At 38.5% G+C, this 16413-nt stretch overlaps 1 protein-coding gene across 4 annotated transcripts in view; it reads right to left on the bottom strand.

Annotated features, from left to right (window-relative positions):
• Nucleotides 1–16413, bottom strand: part of PTPN11 (protein tyrosine phosphatase non-receptor type 11) — a 78449-nt gene that overhangs the window by 45081 nt on the left and 16955 nt on the right. For 2 of the 4 annotated variants that reach the window (XM_030860492.2, XM_030860493.2), the window contains exons 2-6: nt 15194–15316; nt 9198–9392; nt 7216–7408; nt 4026–4142; nt 3259–3372 (exon numbers count right to left, since the gene is read on the bottom strand). In XM_030860492.2, the coding sequence (XP_030716352.1) occupies nt 3259–3372; nt 4026–4142; nt 7216–7408; nt 9198–9392; nt 15194–15316 (742 nt within the window). The remainder of the gene's footprint in view (nt 1–3258; nt 3373–4025; nt 4143–7215; nt 7409–9197; nt 9393–15193; nt 15317–16413) is intronic. The other 2 variants (XM_060310447.1, XM_060310448.1) reach the window with 1 other exon arrangement.

Below are 16413 nucleotides of genomic sequence, written 5' to 3'. Positions count from 1 at the left end.
TAGATAGAAGCACACTAAATACGTTTAAAAAATCCATGAGTACATATTGATAAAAAAAACTTTTTTTGGAGAACGCTATTTTTAAAACTACTTAGCAAACAGGAAAGAATCAAGTGTATATCCTGCCTTGGTGACAAAAAGCTTATCTTTATAGAAATATTCCAGCTATTAATGACGAATGATAAAGTTATTACACACCTTATAAGTGAATGGATCTAGGCAATAATTATCAGTTGCTGCTTAGAAAATAAAGAGACGCAACAGGACATAAGCACGTCCTGACACACCATCTCATATGTAGTCTTGCCAAAGAAAAACCGGATCTAACAAAGCATCTAGATAGATCAACTTACAAGAAATACAGGGGAGAAAGGTATTAAAATCCACCACAGAGACACACTCAGAAAAATCCAGATCGTAAGTAACTCTCTGGAAAGGACCTGCTTTCTCCAATAACAAAAACAGTAACAAAAAGCAGGGTCCTATGGTCTGAATGTTTGTGTCTCCCCAAAATTCCTATGTTGAAATCCTGATGCCCAAGGTGATGGTATTAGAAGGTGAGGCCTTTGGGAAGTGATTAGGTCAGGAGGGTGGAGCCCTCATGAATGGGATTAGTGCCCTCATACACAAGGTCCACAGAGCTCCCTCACCCCTTCTGTCAGGAGGGAATACAATGAGAAGTTGCCAATCTGGAAGAGGACCCTCACCGGACCATACTGGCACCATGATCTCAGATCCAGCCTCCAGAACTCCAGAATTTGGAGAACTCTGAGAAATATATTTCAGTTGTGTATAGCCACCCAGTCTATGGTATTTTGTTATATCAGCTGAATGGACTAATACAGAGCGAGAAGAAAAGGGAGTGGAAGAGAAAGGAAGGGAGGGGAAAGGATGGAATAGAGAGGCTGAAAGGAGAGTAAGAATATAAAGAGGCTTAAGATTTTAAAAACAGTGGGAATTCCCTGGTGGTCTTGTGGTTAGGACTCTGCACTTTCACTGTCAAGGGCCCAGGTTCGATCCCTGATTGGGGAACTAAGACCCCACAAACCTCACGGCAAAACAAAACAAAACAAAACAAGACAAAAAAAACAGAGTTTAAAAAAAGAGATCCATGGGGAACTTATTTGAAAAATGATCCAACAACAAACAAATTAAAAAAAAAAAAGATAGCTATCCTAATTGGAACAATGACTAGCTATTTGATGAATTTTTATTATCTTTTTTTAGATGTGGTAGTAGTGTTTTGGTTAATTTTTTAAGAATTCCAGGAATACTGAAATATTTATGATATTTCATGTGATATCAGGGGTAACTGGTGAAACTGGTAATAGTACATGGGGGTTCTTTATACAAATCTATTTTATATTCAAAATTTTTTTCATAATCAAGTGGGGAAAAAACACTTCCCAATTCAAACAATCTGCAAGTGTGTGTGTGTGTGTGTGTGTGTGTTATCAAGAAAATGTGAACAGTGACTGATATGTGTTAATATTAAGAAATTATTGTTAATAGTTTTAGGAGTGATAATGATATTCTGGTTATAATTTTTTTTAATGAAATAGTTACAGATGAAATAACATCTGGGATTTGCTTCAAGATAAGCCAGGGCTGGGGGAGTTAAGTGGGGTATAGTTTAAAAAGACTGGCCAGGCGCTTCCCTGATGGTGCAGTGGTTAAGAATCTGCCTGCCAATGCAGGGGACACAGGTGCGATTGCTGGTCCAGGAAGATCCCACATGCTACGGAGCAACTAAGCCCATGTACCACAACTTTTGAACCTGTGCTCTAGAGCCCGTGCTCCACAACAAGAGATGCCACCACAACGAGAAGCCCGCACACCTCAACGAAGAGTAGCCCCTGCTCGCCACAACTAGAGAAAGCCCATGCGCAGCAACGAAGACCCAATGCCGCCAAAAATAAATAAATAAATAAATAAATTTAATTTATAAAAAATAAAAAGACTGGCCAGATATCAACAATTGTTAATGCTGAGTGATAGGTATATATTGCTATAATTATACAATTCACTCTGCTTCTGTATATATTTGAAATTTTGCATAATAAAAAGTTTTTAAAAATAGGCTTTTCATTCAAATTTTGATGTAAGATTTCTAAAATTTCTGTACTTATCCCTCTCTCAACTCAAAGCTCCTTAAAGACGAAACCCTGTCCATCTTGTTCACCATGGTGTCCTTGGTGACTAACCCAATGCTGGAAAAAAGAATAAATGTGAGGTCAAGTCCCTGGTTAGCAATGTTCAGCAATGACCATGACTGTTCTATTCTGTACACATCCTCAGTGCTGCAATTTAATCAATATTCGTGGTACAGAAGTTGGACAATTTACTTAACCTCCCTGAGTCTGAGGCTCCTCATCTGTAAAATGGAAATAATATCTCACCAAGTTGATCTGACATACTGTGGTTAAAAGGACTTCGTGTGGCCATTCATTTGTTCATTCATTCCACAAATATTTATGAATTCTAAAGTCCTACAAAAAGTATGGAATAATCATTCCCATAAACAGAGTAGTATTGATAAAATAACATAAATATTAGCTAAATGCAAATACTCATTCAACAAACATTTATGGAGTTTCTGCTGTGTACCAGGCACTGTGTGCTACATGCTAAGAATAACTATGAAGGTAAATATGGCACACACACAAAAAAAATTGTTTTTGACGAAGTTTTCTGTCACAGGGATGATAACGGAGAGAATAAGATTACAATGAGTTGGCAGGTGACAAACTTCAGTGCAAGAGGAACACAGCCCACTCCCACTGGGGACATTCTCCTACCCCAGCTGGTTTCAGGAAAGAAATCAGTTCCCTTAACCTCTCAAAGATATAAATTTCAACTCCCAGATTAAAGCCACCACGAGATAACTGTCTTTCACTTATTCCCTGCAGTAAAGCTATAGATTCTTTCTAAAGACCACAGCCAATGCTGGAAATCTTCCGAAGAATTAGATTCTTTTCTTTTTCTGGGGTTTTGCCAGCAGTCCAAACCAAAAGACCCAAATGGAGCTATTGGCTCATCCATGTAATATTAACTGCCAACTCCCTTCTCCCAGAACATAATGCAGCTCTATTTGAAAAAGCCCCCTCAGCAACTTGTTCCATGTCAATCAATGGCCAAATTAAGAAAAGACGCAGATCCGAGTCTTTCAGATCCAATCCCAAACATAAAACCAACTTCTCTTCCATTAAGAACAGGATTTAATAAATCATGTAAAAGAAATTTTTTTTAAAAACTTACCTCAAATTCTTCCCAAAAGCCTTGTTTGACTTTATCTGTGGTCTCAGCTAATTTGCTTAGTTCTCGAACCCGACTTTCTATTTCAGCAGCATTGATACGAGTTGTGTTGAGGGGCTAATCAAATTCAGCAGTTGGTGTGAAATGAAGAAAGTATTACAGAAAAAAGTGTTAATGCAAAAAAAAAAAAAAAAGACTTCTATGTTGGTGTTCATAGAGGCAAGGACAGGAAGTTCACAGTAAATGTTTTCAAATAGAGTTTCACTTTCCTTTCTGTTCTTTCAGGAAATATATGTTTCTTCAATCTCCACACACTTTGCTGATATAAATTCAAACCTATTTTTCTTTATAAATAGACCACAATGTTAGAGATGGTATCATTTGCCACTAAGTAATAAGTGTGAGCTTTGAAACAGCAATAACTCCAAAATGTAAAGGTATGATCACCTAAAGGTAACCAAAGGTGCATCTACAATGAAAATTTGATAAAAACTTTGCTTTAAAAACTCCATAAGGCCTTTTAGAATTACATACGGAGATAATCATGAAAATGATGTACTATCTACAATTTGTTTCCAAATACTACAAGAAGAAGGTAGTGAGTGGAGTAATAAATGAAACAAGGTTTGATGAGTTGATCGTAATTGAAGCTGGGTGATGGGTACATGGAGGTTCACGATACTATTCTACTTCTGTCTGTTTGGAATATTCTATGTTCGGACTTCTTAAACTCTATAAGGAGGGGGAGTTTAGCTTTCCAAAATGCTTACCTGCTTGAGTTGTAGTACTGTGCCCAATGTTTCTACCATAGGATTCTTCTTGTAATGCTCCACGAGATCTGTCAAAGAGTCAAACCGTTCTCCTCCACCAACATCATATTTCAGTTCCTTTCAAGACAAAAAAAAAATTATGTTCATGACCTTTATGTTAAATTACTGTTTTTCCCAACTCAAGTACAGAGACTAACTCTCCCCCAATAATGGAAAGATTGAAGAGCTGTAAGAGCACAAAGAAAGGGAAGCAACAAAGATGATGAAAATGGAGAAGCAGATCCAATGTAAAAGAGTTCATTGTGAGGTGTGAGAAGCTCTAAATAAGTATCCAACATTAACTAGGCCACAAAAAAGTTTCTCCCTCATAGGTTAACTAAATAGTTAGAAAAAAAAAAAGAAAAACCATATTTACTATTTACTTATACTCTAGGCTAAGTGACTACACACAAGGCTGCTGAACAGAAGATAAATAACTACTTCTCTCTGAAACACAACAAGCTCTAAGGCTGGTGAGGCAGCACTGAAGTCCAATATACAAGCCTTTACTTTCATCTTCTAATGAAAATTTAAAAGGGAAATTATAAACAGAGACCAGGAAATTTTTTCTGACAAGGAGACCAGAATAGGCTGTTTCAGGAAAACAACAGGAAAATGGTTAAACTTAGAAAATACAAAACCCTAGAAATGATACATGAAGATATTTGGGTATGACCTTTTATTTAAAAATAAATCGAGTGAGGGGGGAAGAAGCACTTTCAGAATGACAGAGTAAGGACCTCTGAAACTCTGCTCTTTCACAAAAGTAACAAGAACCCTGGCAAAAATTGTCATCAACTTTTTCAGAACTCTGAAAATTAACCAATAAAGTTCAAGGAGCATTTATTCAAGAAAAAGATTGGACCTTGATGAGAACAACAAATTGTGGCCTTTTAACTTGCCCTATTCCCACCTACCTCTCCCCAGCTTCTTGGTAGCCTTGAAAACCAATAGTCTCATAACGACAGTAGCTGTGAAAACAAAGCAGCTTAGCATAACTGGAGTAGACAGATGGATTTGGAGCTCTTTCCAGACCTATCCCTAGACAATTATCACTGTCTGATCTGTTTAGCAGCTCCCTGGGAAAGCCTTATTTTCAGAGCTTGTCTTTATTTGATTGACTTACAGCTTACTCAGCCGGCCTTCAGGGGATCTCCCAAAAACAATCAGCAGCAATTGTTTAATATCACAGTGGCCTAAGGCAGCAATACCAGTCAGGGCAAATAAGAGATTGATCAAAAACTTAAAAGGAAAATCCAGACATTGTCCACAGGGGGCTCTGAAAACCTCCAACATATCCTTGAGAATCTAGAAGGACATGTGCATGTGCACGTGCATGGCTGTGTGAAGTTCAGGAAAGATCCAAGAAGGCCCTAATCTTTACGTCTAGCTCATCCTGAGGTTCTGTGCAAGCAGGAAGTGAAGACTAAGGCAGAGTTTTAAGGTGCCAGAGCACTGAAGGCAGTCGTGCCCCAACACACACACACACACACACACACACACACACACACACACAGAGCCTCCCTGGCAAAGGCTGGGAGATTTAATGTTTCAAGGCATTTAAGGAAATCTCTGTTCAATCATTAACTGATCACTAAGCTACCCAAGCAAAGACTTCAGTGGCCACGCAAGACAAAGACAGGAAAGTCACTGAACACACAAACAGCAACAACAACTACAGGAACAAGAAAAAGTAGCAACAACAAATAATACTGCCTGAGAAAGGAGGGCAAAGGATTTATATTATATTATTTAAAATGCCTAGTTTCCAACAAAAACTTATGAGACATGCAAAGAAACAAGAAAATATGGTCCATACTTGGGGGTGGGGGGGAGGGTGGGAAGCATTCAACAGAAACTGTCCTTGAGAAAGCCCAGACAACGACTTTAAACCAGCTAGTATAAATATATTCAAAGAACTAAAGGAAAGTATAAATTAAAAGAAAATATGAACATGATGGCTCATCAAACAGAGAATACCACAAAATGATAAATACATAAATGTATATAAATATTCATAGCAGCATTATTCATAATAATTAATGGCCCAAAATGCCCATTAATTTTTTAATGGATAAACAAAATGTGGTATATACCCATACAACAAAATGTTTGCCAATAAAGAGTTTACTGACACATGCTATAACATGGATAAACCTTGAAAAACATGCTAAGTAAAAGAAGTCAGTCACAAAAGGCCACATATTACATGATTCCATCTATATAAAATATACAAAATAGGCAAATCCATTGAAACAAAGAGGTTAGCGGTTGCCAAGAGCTGGGGGGAGGGGGAAAAATGGGGAGGGACTGGTAATGAACCCAGGGTTTCTTGTTGGGGTGATGAAAATGTTCTGGAATTAACGTTGTTGGCTGCCTAATTTGTGAATATACTAAAAACCACCAAATTGTCCACTTTAAAAGGGTGAATTGTATGGTGTGTGAATTATATCTCAATAAAGCTGGGTTTTTTTGGTTTTTTTTTTTTAATCTTATTGAAAAACCGAAGCAATAAGTGAATAGACAGTTGCTATTTAGGAAAGTATGTCAAAACAAAGTTTGATGTAGTTGACTGAGAACCAACCTCCCTGGTCTAGCCATCACATTAAAAACAAGAAATGGTGAGTTCAGTTCTCCCAGCCTTAACCAGAATTCTATAATATGAAAGTACATGTAGTCACAGGCTAGACTGTGCTGACCCAAGGGAGAAGCTGAGGCCATAGCTTTAGAAATTAAGACAGAGGCAGACTCCAGCTGTAACCAAGCACAGACTGAGATACTGCAGGGCTGGGAATTCCCTGGCAGTCCAGTGGTTAGGACTCGGTGCTTTCACTGCCAAGGGTTCAGGTTCAATCCCTGGTCGGGGAACTAAGATCCTATAAGCTGCGTGATGCAGCCAAAGAAAAAAAAAAAAGATACTGCAGGGCAGAAGGTGACGTACTGAGGCATGACTTAATCTGCCAGAGATAGAGAGGAAATAAGTAATTTAATAAAGTTCGGAAATGATGAAACAGTTATAATTAACAAGGTACTAAAAGTGTAGAAGCCCTTAACTAAATGACTTTGGAAGTAATGGTGTCGGTCTTCTCCCAGCCAAAAAACCACCCGAAGATGACGTTTCACCAGACCCACAGTTCAATTCGGGTTTTACCTGACAGCGGATCATAACATGGGTCACTTTAGACTTGCCGTCATTGCTCTCCCCTTTGTCATCTCCGGTTCGGACAGAGAGAACAAAATCTCCAGGGTGGCTCTGGCTCTCCCGCACAAGAAAGCTACCGTGTTTTCCTTTCTCGGTTAATAATTTCTCTGCTTCTTTCCCAGACAGATGTCCATGAAACCACCTAAATTTTTTTAAATGAAAAATCAATTGAGTTCTGCCATGCGTTCACAACATTCTTTCACAAAACTACCGTACATAGTCACCTCTACTCAACACAATTAAAAACAGGCACGTTCCTCCAAGAGATTGATCCATTCCACATAAGACAGAATTTGCATCCCAAGCAGGCAGGAAAAATGACAATGGTTAGGATTCCGGGCTTTCACTGGCATGGCCCGGGTTCAGTCCCTGGTCAGGGAACTAAAATCCCACAGATTACGTGGTGCGGCCAAAAAAAAAAGAATGACCATTAAACTCCTTAAATGAGCCCACAATCATTTGGAGGCAAATATCCTCAATCTTTCCTATTTTCTTTTAAATCCCCCATCTTTTAAAAAGGCAGTTTGTCATTTCTCCACTGCCAAACCCTAAAAGGACCAATTATTTAATTACAGTCATTTAAAGAAGTTATAATAGAGAGTTATGGTAGCGACAGAGAATCATTTGAATGTTTGCCCTTGCTTTGGCATGCAAACACTACATTAAAAAGGATCTTCATTATAAATTAGTTCAGGCATTCCAAGCTTTTCCAGATTTCCAATCTATACTTCAATAGCCTCCAAGTTTGCTGTCAACATCCTTGTACTATCCACTGGGTCATCATTTCAAATTTTAATGCACGTAAGACTTGGAGTAGAGGCAAGGGATTTTGCTAAAAATGTGAATTCCCATGCCTCACAATGAGAGATACCAATACACTAAGTCTGAATGGGGCCCAGCAATCTGCATTTTTAACCAGCACACCAGAGTCCTAATGTAGGCCATCTGAGGTCAGACTGTGAAACAGTGCTACTCTAAGTTACTACAGAAAACATCTTAACATCGTCATATTAATAATGTGGCTTTTTCCCTCAGGATCTTGGTGAGGAAACAAGCATGATCACAGCACATACTACTAATGGCTCAACACTAAAGGAATATACTTCGAGGTATTTTTCATCTACCCTCAACTGAACAGAGTAAAATTAAATAAACTGCACAGAATTGGCTGACAGCCTTTTGCTTAATAATTTGGCTGGAAAACAAATTATCAGCATAAAATACCAGTGACACGAAGGTATAAGTAGAAGAAACCTACTTGAAGACAGAAAATATTCAAACCTAATTAAGAGACCCTGATTTGGTACTGAGTCAGAGAGAAGAGACTGGGAATGCAGAAAACCAATAAAATTAATGCAAGTTAAGTCAAGCCCCAGCTTTCATCAGCTTAGTTCCAACACTGGGGAAAGATCTCTGAAATAATACGATTCCCTCTAATTAGGGTCATTCTCACACATTTGTGGATATAACATAAAAGAACTGATGAAAAATCTGACCGAGTCCTCTGCTTTCCCACTTCTGAGCTTAAACTGACATCTGTTGGTGGCATTGCTGAATAGCTGGTCAGAAGCTACTACAGGGAACTGCTATTTTGGTGTTCCCATTATCATTTGTTTTCCTCTCCTAACGCTCAAAGTTCGATAACGCTCAAGGTCAATAATCTTAACATTACTGCATGTATCAAGTATATACAGGAATAGTCTGAGACTTCTGTAGAACGAGTGTAAGTAACACTGACTGAAGCTGTTGCTTCAGAAAGGTGGCCTTCAGAAAAGGCCACTCTGAGAATAATCTGATCCTATTACTCTTACTTTAGTAACACTTTTAAGATTACAGTTTGAGAAACAGAAGTCAAACCCCCATAATGCATTCACCTCACACCTATGGCGTGGGAGAGATGCAGACTCTGCAGTTACGAAAATGTAACTGACCTTTCAGAGGTAGGATCTGCACAGTTCAGAGGATATTTGAGCTCAATAACATCTCCATTCTTCTCTTTTAATTGCCCATGATGTTCCATGTAATACTGGACCAATTCAGCCAAAGTGGCAAACTTCTCCCCTCCATACAAGTCATAGTAATCACCAGTGTTCTGAATCTTGATGTGGGTGACAGCTCCATTTCTTCTAAAATATTCCATTAGAAAAGTGGGGGTAAAAGACAAATAAAGAGCTACTAGTAAAAACGGATCTCATATTCGTTATCAGATTTCACCTAAACATTGAAACAAACCCAAGGAATGTGCAAGTTTACGCTTTTCCTAAACAAATGCAGTGAGTGAAATAACCAGTCAACCATTTCAACACAAAGGGCTCTGCGTATATTAAGTGACAATCATTTTTCTCATCAATTAATCAAGACAAATATCGCTAAAATTAAACGTACATTTACCTTATAATCCAGCAAACATACTCCTAGTATTTTGCCCCAAAGGAATGAAACTGCATGGCTACCAAAAGACTTGTACAAGAATATTCATTGCAGCCTTTTTGTAGTAGAAAAAAATTGAAAGGTCAAATATTTATGGCCAAAATGGATACACAAATACTCATACAATGAAATATCACACAGCAATTTAAATAAGAGAGAGGACCACTGATATATACAATCAACTTAGGTGAATCTCAAAAACATTATGTTAAGAGAAAGAAGCCAGACACAAAAGAATATATACTGTATGACTTCATTTATATGACGTTGTAGAATAAGCTAGTCAATGGGAATAGAAAAGAGAAGAGTGGTTGCCTCTTAGGGGGAGGGAGAATAGAAACCGGCACCAAGAAACTTTCTAGGGTGATAGAAATACTTAAGATTTTGATTGGAGCTCTGGTTGCATTGATAAACACATTTGTCAAAACTCATCTCAATATACACTTAAGATACTATATGTAATTGTATCTTTAAAAATCATTTTAAAGACATATAATTAACAGAGTTTCCCATGTGAGATAGCTAGTATGTCAACCCAATGAATTGACAACACTGACCAAAAGTTTCTAAAACTTGGTATTTTAGTTAGCCTAGGCAGTTTGATGATTTCCATTTGGTTTTCTGTACTATTAAGTACATCTCAAGGACACCCGTAATCATCTTTGTGGACCCAAGGGGTCTGGCAACCCCAAAATGGTAATCACTGACCTTTTTTTATTTTTTAGTCTGACCCTATAGTGTTATTGATGAAGCCTCTGTTAAATATAAACACAATTCTACTAAAGATAAAGGAAAATGGAAACGTAGGAAAGTAAGAAAAATTGTCCTACAATGTTAATAACAATATCTACTTCTAATTTTTGGTTACAATCTTTTCCAGTGGGTAAAAAAAGTACTCTGGGTCTCTCTCCTCCAGCTACACCTGATTCTATTTTAACACCTCAGCTTTCTGTCTCTAACCTTGACTTAACATATCACAAAAACAGATATTTCAGGTATGGACTATAAAGCAACATAGATGGATCTCAAAAACATGATACTGGGAATTCCCTGGTAGTCCAGTGGTTAGGACTCAGCGCTTTCACTGCAGGGGCCCAAGTTCAATCCCTGGTTGAGGAACTAAGATACCCCAAGTCACACAGCGCAGCCAAAAAAAACCATGATATTGCATGAAAGAAGCACAATGCAGAATGACATGCTCAGCATGTACCATTTGTGAAAATTTCAGAATGCACACAAGTAATATTATACATTATTCATGACACAGACCACAGACATACATATATATTTTATTATTATATTACTTTTATGTTATATTACTTATTATATGTACTTTTAAAAAAATTTATTTATTTTATTTATTTATTTTTGTCTGTGTTGGGTCTTCATTGCTGTGGGCGGGCCCTCTCCAGTTGCGGTGAGTGGGGGCCACTCTTTGCTGCAGTGCACGGGCCCCCCACCACAGTGGCCTCTCCCGCCGCGGAGCAGGGGCTCCAGGCGTGCAGGCTTCAGCAGTTGCGGCACATGGGTCAGTAGTTGTGGCTCACGGGCCTAGTTGCCCCGCAGCATGCGGGATCCTCCCGGACGAGGGCTGGAACCCAAGTCCCCTTCATTGGCAGGCGGACTCCCAACCACTGCACCACCAGGGAAGCCCTGTACTTTTTTTTTAATGAACTAGAAAGAAATACACCAAACTCAGAAAGTAGCTGTCTCTGTGGCAAAGAGAAGAACAGCAGGAAGGGTGGTGAAAAAAGGGAAATTTTGCTTTTTTTTAATATTTTATTTTGAAGGAAAAAATGACTGGCAATAAATACAATATGGGTAATTGGACATAATTTTTTGTATTTTTCTGTATTTTTTTTCCTCAAAATTAAAAAAAGGGGATCTTCCTTGACTAACTAAGGCAACCTAATCATCAAATTTTTAGCATGGGCACATAACAAAAAGATTAGATCACTGTAGAAAACTAGAACAATAAACTTGTCATTTATGCATGCACACACACACACACACATGCATCTCAGTGTCTATAATATACATCATATACATAAGAAAACATATATAAAGTGAAACTTGGCAGTTTAAGAGTTGTTAAAAGCACTGATTCTAAGACAGTTCACCAAAAAGATATACAGATGACCTTTAACCTTATTAAAAGATGTTCAGCTTCAATCATAAGAGAAATTAAAATTCACTGAGATACCATTTCTCACCTATCAGGATGACGAAAGTGAAAAGCTTGACAACACTCAACTGGAAGCTGTGGAAAAACAGGGACCCTCAGACACTGTTGGTGAGAATGCAAAATGGTACAATCACTGTGGAGGGGAATTTGGAAAAACTATACTAATATATATTGACTCTCTGCCCCAGTCATCTCTCTCCCGGGAATTCACCTCTGAAGATACATTTCCAAAAGCACAAAACATATGCAAAATGTTATCATATTAAATGCAGTATTATTTATCATTGTAATATATTGGAAATAACTAAATTCCCATTTTTAGGAAATTGTATAAAGTTATATGCTATGCAGTTAATTTAAAAAATGAGAAAGATCACTAAAAGATTTCTGTAAGTGAAAAAAGTAAACTACAAAGAAATAGACTTAGTATTCCACTTCATGTGTGAAAAGAAACACAGAAGGATAAACCATAAATTAATAAAACTGGTTCCCTACAGGGATGGAAATAAGGTACACAGGGTAGGGATAAGAATAAGGTTTGTCAGAATATACCTTTTTATACAGTTTGACTTTTAAATCTTGTAAATGTTTCACATATTCAAAAAATAAAATCAACAAGGATCAAAAAAATGAGTACAAAACCAAAAAACTGAATACAGAAAGAAAGAAATGACTCCAACTTTGCAGTAAGTTTGTAACTACACAGAAAATTAATTCCCGTAGCTTTTGAACACAGTACAGATTATACACCCTTAGTGGGATACATGCTGTGAACAGAAACACTCCAGAGAAATCATGAACTTTACTTAATGGGTTTGTAATTAGAAATGATAATGGTATAGTAATTCTGAAACTATCTTTGTATTAGAAGATTGGGCAAATGAGGTCATACATTGATGCTGCTGTGAAACACGGTTCTCTCTACAGAAGGGAAACACAAATACGGAATGGGAAAAGGTAAACTGGGCTGAACTAGAGCTATCAGACTCGTCTGATATATATTTATATATTTATTGATACTGATATATTTAAAATTTGGTTTTAAATATATAAGTATTTATTTCCCAGCTCTGTCTACTAAAAGGGCCTAGAAGCAATGACACTCCAGAAGATGGGGCAAACAGATATTTTGTGCTTCCTGATGTGAAATAAAGGGATGACTTCAAAATCCACTATTGAAATGACGAGAGAAATTTGAATATGGACTGTGTGTTAGATAACATTATGGAATCACTTAAAATTTCTTATATATAATCATGATATTGTAGTTATACAGGATGTCCTTGTTCATAGGTCATGCACACTGAAGTACTCAGAGGTAAAAATAAGCATCCTGACATCTGCAACTTATTTTCAAAAGGTTGGGGGAGGGGAGAGTATACACATACACACACACACTCAGAGAAAAAGAGCAAACATGGCAAAATGTTAACAGGTAAAGGGAATGTGGGTATTCACCGTACTCATCTTTTGACTTTCCTATAGGGCTGAAATTTCTCAAGATAAAAAGTTGAGGAAAAAGAAAAAAAAAAAACCTCACCAGTTCTGTAGTCCCGGCTCTGCCACTTACTAGCTATGAAACCAGCTTTGTAAATTAACCTCTGTGCTTCAGCTTACTCACCCCTAACATGAAGATAATAGTGGCATTTATTCATAGGTTGTTGGAGAGATTAAATAAAATGATATGTGGAGAGTGCTTAGCAAGCTGGCCTGGAATATGTCAAGCCCTCAATAACGTCTGCTATCATCCTCCTCCTCAACCTCATTGTTGTTATTATTATATAATCTCCATCCAAACTCTTACAGGTCAAATGTCACTCAACTGTAGGTTAGAAGTCTGTACTAGGATAAGCCTGGGAAAATTCATGAAGGCTTCTGCCCTCTCCTTGTTGCAAAACGGAAGTAAAAGCCAACAACGTGAGCTCCTTGAGAAACTAATCGATACCAAAAAAGGACTTCCCAAATCCCGAAGGAGTCCTAAATAAATCCTCAGAACATGTTTTCCTTACTTCTTTATTTAAAAATAATAATAATAAAAGAAAATTCATAGAGCAGTTCAGTTCTGGCTCCTGGAATGAGCTAGAGTAAGGAGATTGAGTATATAAGAGAAAGTCAATTTCTAGAAAAACTCTCCCACATGTGTCCAAAGAAACATGTAATAGATGTTGCCAATACTGTTCAAAACAATTTTAAACAAACTAAAAACAACTCAGTGTCCAACAATAGGGGGTGGGATAAACTGTGGTATATGCACACCTTCGAATATTATATAGCCATTAAAGTTAATAATTAGATCTATATGTATCAGCACAGAACTCAAAAAAAATTTAAAGGTAGTCTCAGAATACGTACATTATAAAGCCATGGATATGAATTCTAAAAACACACAAACCAACCTCATATCATTCACACATAGCACAAATGCAGTACAAGTATAAAAACACGTTCAGGAAGGAGATATACCAACCTCTTGATGGTGGTTTCCTCTGAGGAAAGAGGGAGGGGAATGGGACTGGGCAGGGGAACAAACGGGACCACAACTTCCTCAGTGATGTTTTATTTCTTGAAAAAGAAAAGTGATCTGAAGAAACTCTTCTCCTTCTTTCTTTCTTTCTTTTTTCTTTTTAAATTAAAGTATAATTGATTTACAATGTCGTGTTAGTTTCAGGTGTCCAGCAAAGTGATTTAGTTATATACTTTTTCAGATTCTTTTCCCTTACAGGCTATTACAGGATATTGAGTATAGTTCCCTGTGCTATACAGTAGGCCTTTGTTGTTTATCTATTTTATATATAGTAGTGTGTACCTGTTCATCCCAAACTCCTAATTTATTCCCCCACCCCACTTTCCCCTTTGGTAACCATAAGCTTGTTTTCTACGTCTGTGAGGCTGTTTGAAGAAACTCTTAGAGAGTATTTGTCCCATTCCGTAATCAACAGATGGGAAAGGAAAAATGCAGGGAACAAGGATGGAGCCTTGTTTTGGATTGAAGCAGGATCGACCCAGGCTTTAAGAACTTGCTATGCTGTGCTCCAGCTCATCCTCAGTGGCCTCTCAAGGGAGAAAAAGCCCACCTTCAGGCCCCTTCTGCTGACTCCCCGAGCCTCTCACTCTCAGGAGGCCACATCCCGAACCCCACAGCAGGCCTGAATCACACCTGATCTGTGGGCCAGGGCACTGGCAAGGCCTCACCCACGGGGCAGCAGGCAGACCTTCAGGCTCTAAATGAGGGTCACAAGTTGTCCAAGTGTGGTCCTAACATTTCCCCTCTGGAAAACACTCTCAGGATTCTCTCTTTTTCTTGCAACTTACCTAACAGAAAGTGTAAAGTCTCCAGGGTTACTTTTACTGGGCCTTGCCAAAAAACTGCCATCAACTCCTCTTGTCAACAGTAGGTTTTCTGCCTCCACGCCAGTGATATTTGGGTGAAACCATCTTGAGAGAGAGAGAAATAGACCAATGAAAAACAAAGGACTCTGTCGGCACTACTTCCCACACCGTCACAGCTAAAATGCTTATTAGTAGAGTAGCAAATAAAAACACCAACCCAATCCCTTTCCCTTCCTCTCTTTGGTCACCGCCTCCTCCTTGTCTTCCCCGTGGTAGGAGCCTGGGATCCTGCTAGCACAGTAGATGGGGCTGGGGGCATGGTCAGTGGGATTGGGGCTGAGGTGGATGCTATTTATATAGGGTGGTGGGGAGGGCCTTAGCAATAAGGTAACATTTGATCAGACCTGGAAGAAATGAGGCAGCAATATGCAGCCATATAGGAAAGGAACATATCAGGCAGAGGGAGGAACAAGATCAAGGGCACGGGGGCAGACCGTATTTGACATGCTCAAGCACTCAAGAGGCCAGTATGCTTGGAGCAAAACACTTAAGGGACAGAGCAGTAGATGAGGCCAGAGAGGTAATGAAAAGCCTGATGATGCAGGGCCTCGGAGGACACTGTAAAAACTTCAGCTTTTATTTTTTGTGAAATGGGAAAGGACTAGAGGGTTTTAGGCAGAGGAGCAACGTGATCTGACTTATATTTTTAAAACATCTTCAAGCTATCGTGCAAGGGTAGAAGCACATAGATCAGTTAAATAAGCTATTGTGATAATCCAGGCAAGAGATGGTGGTACCAAGGACCAAAGTGGTGGAAGGAGTAGTGATAAACGGTCCAACTGGGAGTATTTTAAGGGTAGCCAACAGGATTTCCTAATCTATTACATATGAGATGGGAAAGAAAGAAAGGAGTAAGAACAACTCCTAGGTATCATGTCAGGGCAAGTGGAAGGTTGGCGGTACCACGTACGAGATGTGGAAAAAGGGTGGGGAGAGGAAAAATCAAGTGTTAGATTTGGTACGTGTTAAATCTTTTTTTTTTTAATTTTTTATTTATTTTTGGCTGCGTTGGTACGCGCAGGCTTTCTCTAGCTGCGGCGAGTGGGGGCTGCTCTTTGTTGTGGTGCGTGGACTTCTCATTGCAGTGGCTTCTCTTGCTGCGGAGCACGGGCTCTAGGTGTGCAGGCTCAGTAGTTGTGGCG

This window comes from Globicephala melas, chromosome 13, assembly GCF_963455315.2.
Source record: "Globicephala melas chromosome 13, mGloMel1.2, whole genome shotgun sequence".
Classification (NCBI taxonomy): domain Eukaryota; kingdom Metazoa; phylum Chordata; class Mammalia; order Artiodactyla; family Delphinidae; genus Globicephala; species Globicephala melas.
The sequence above is the reverse complement of the archived record's forward strand: the minus strand, read 5'-3'. Positions and strand labels throughout refer to the sequence as shown.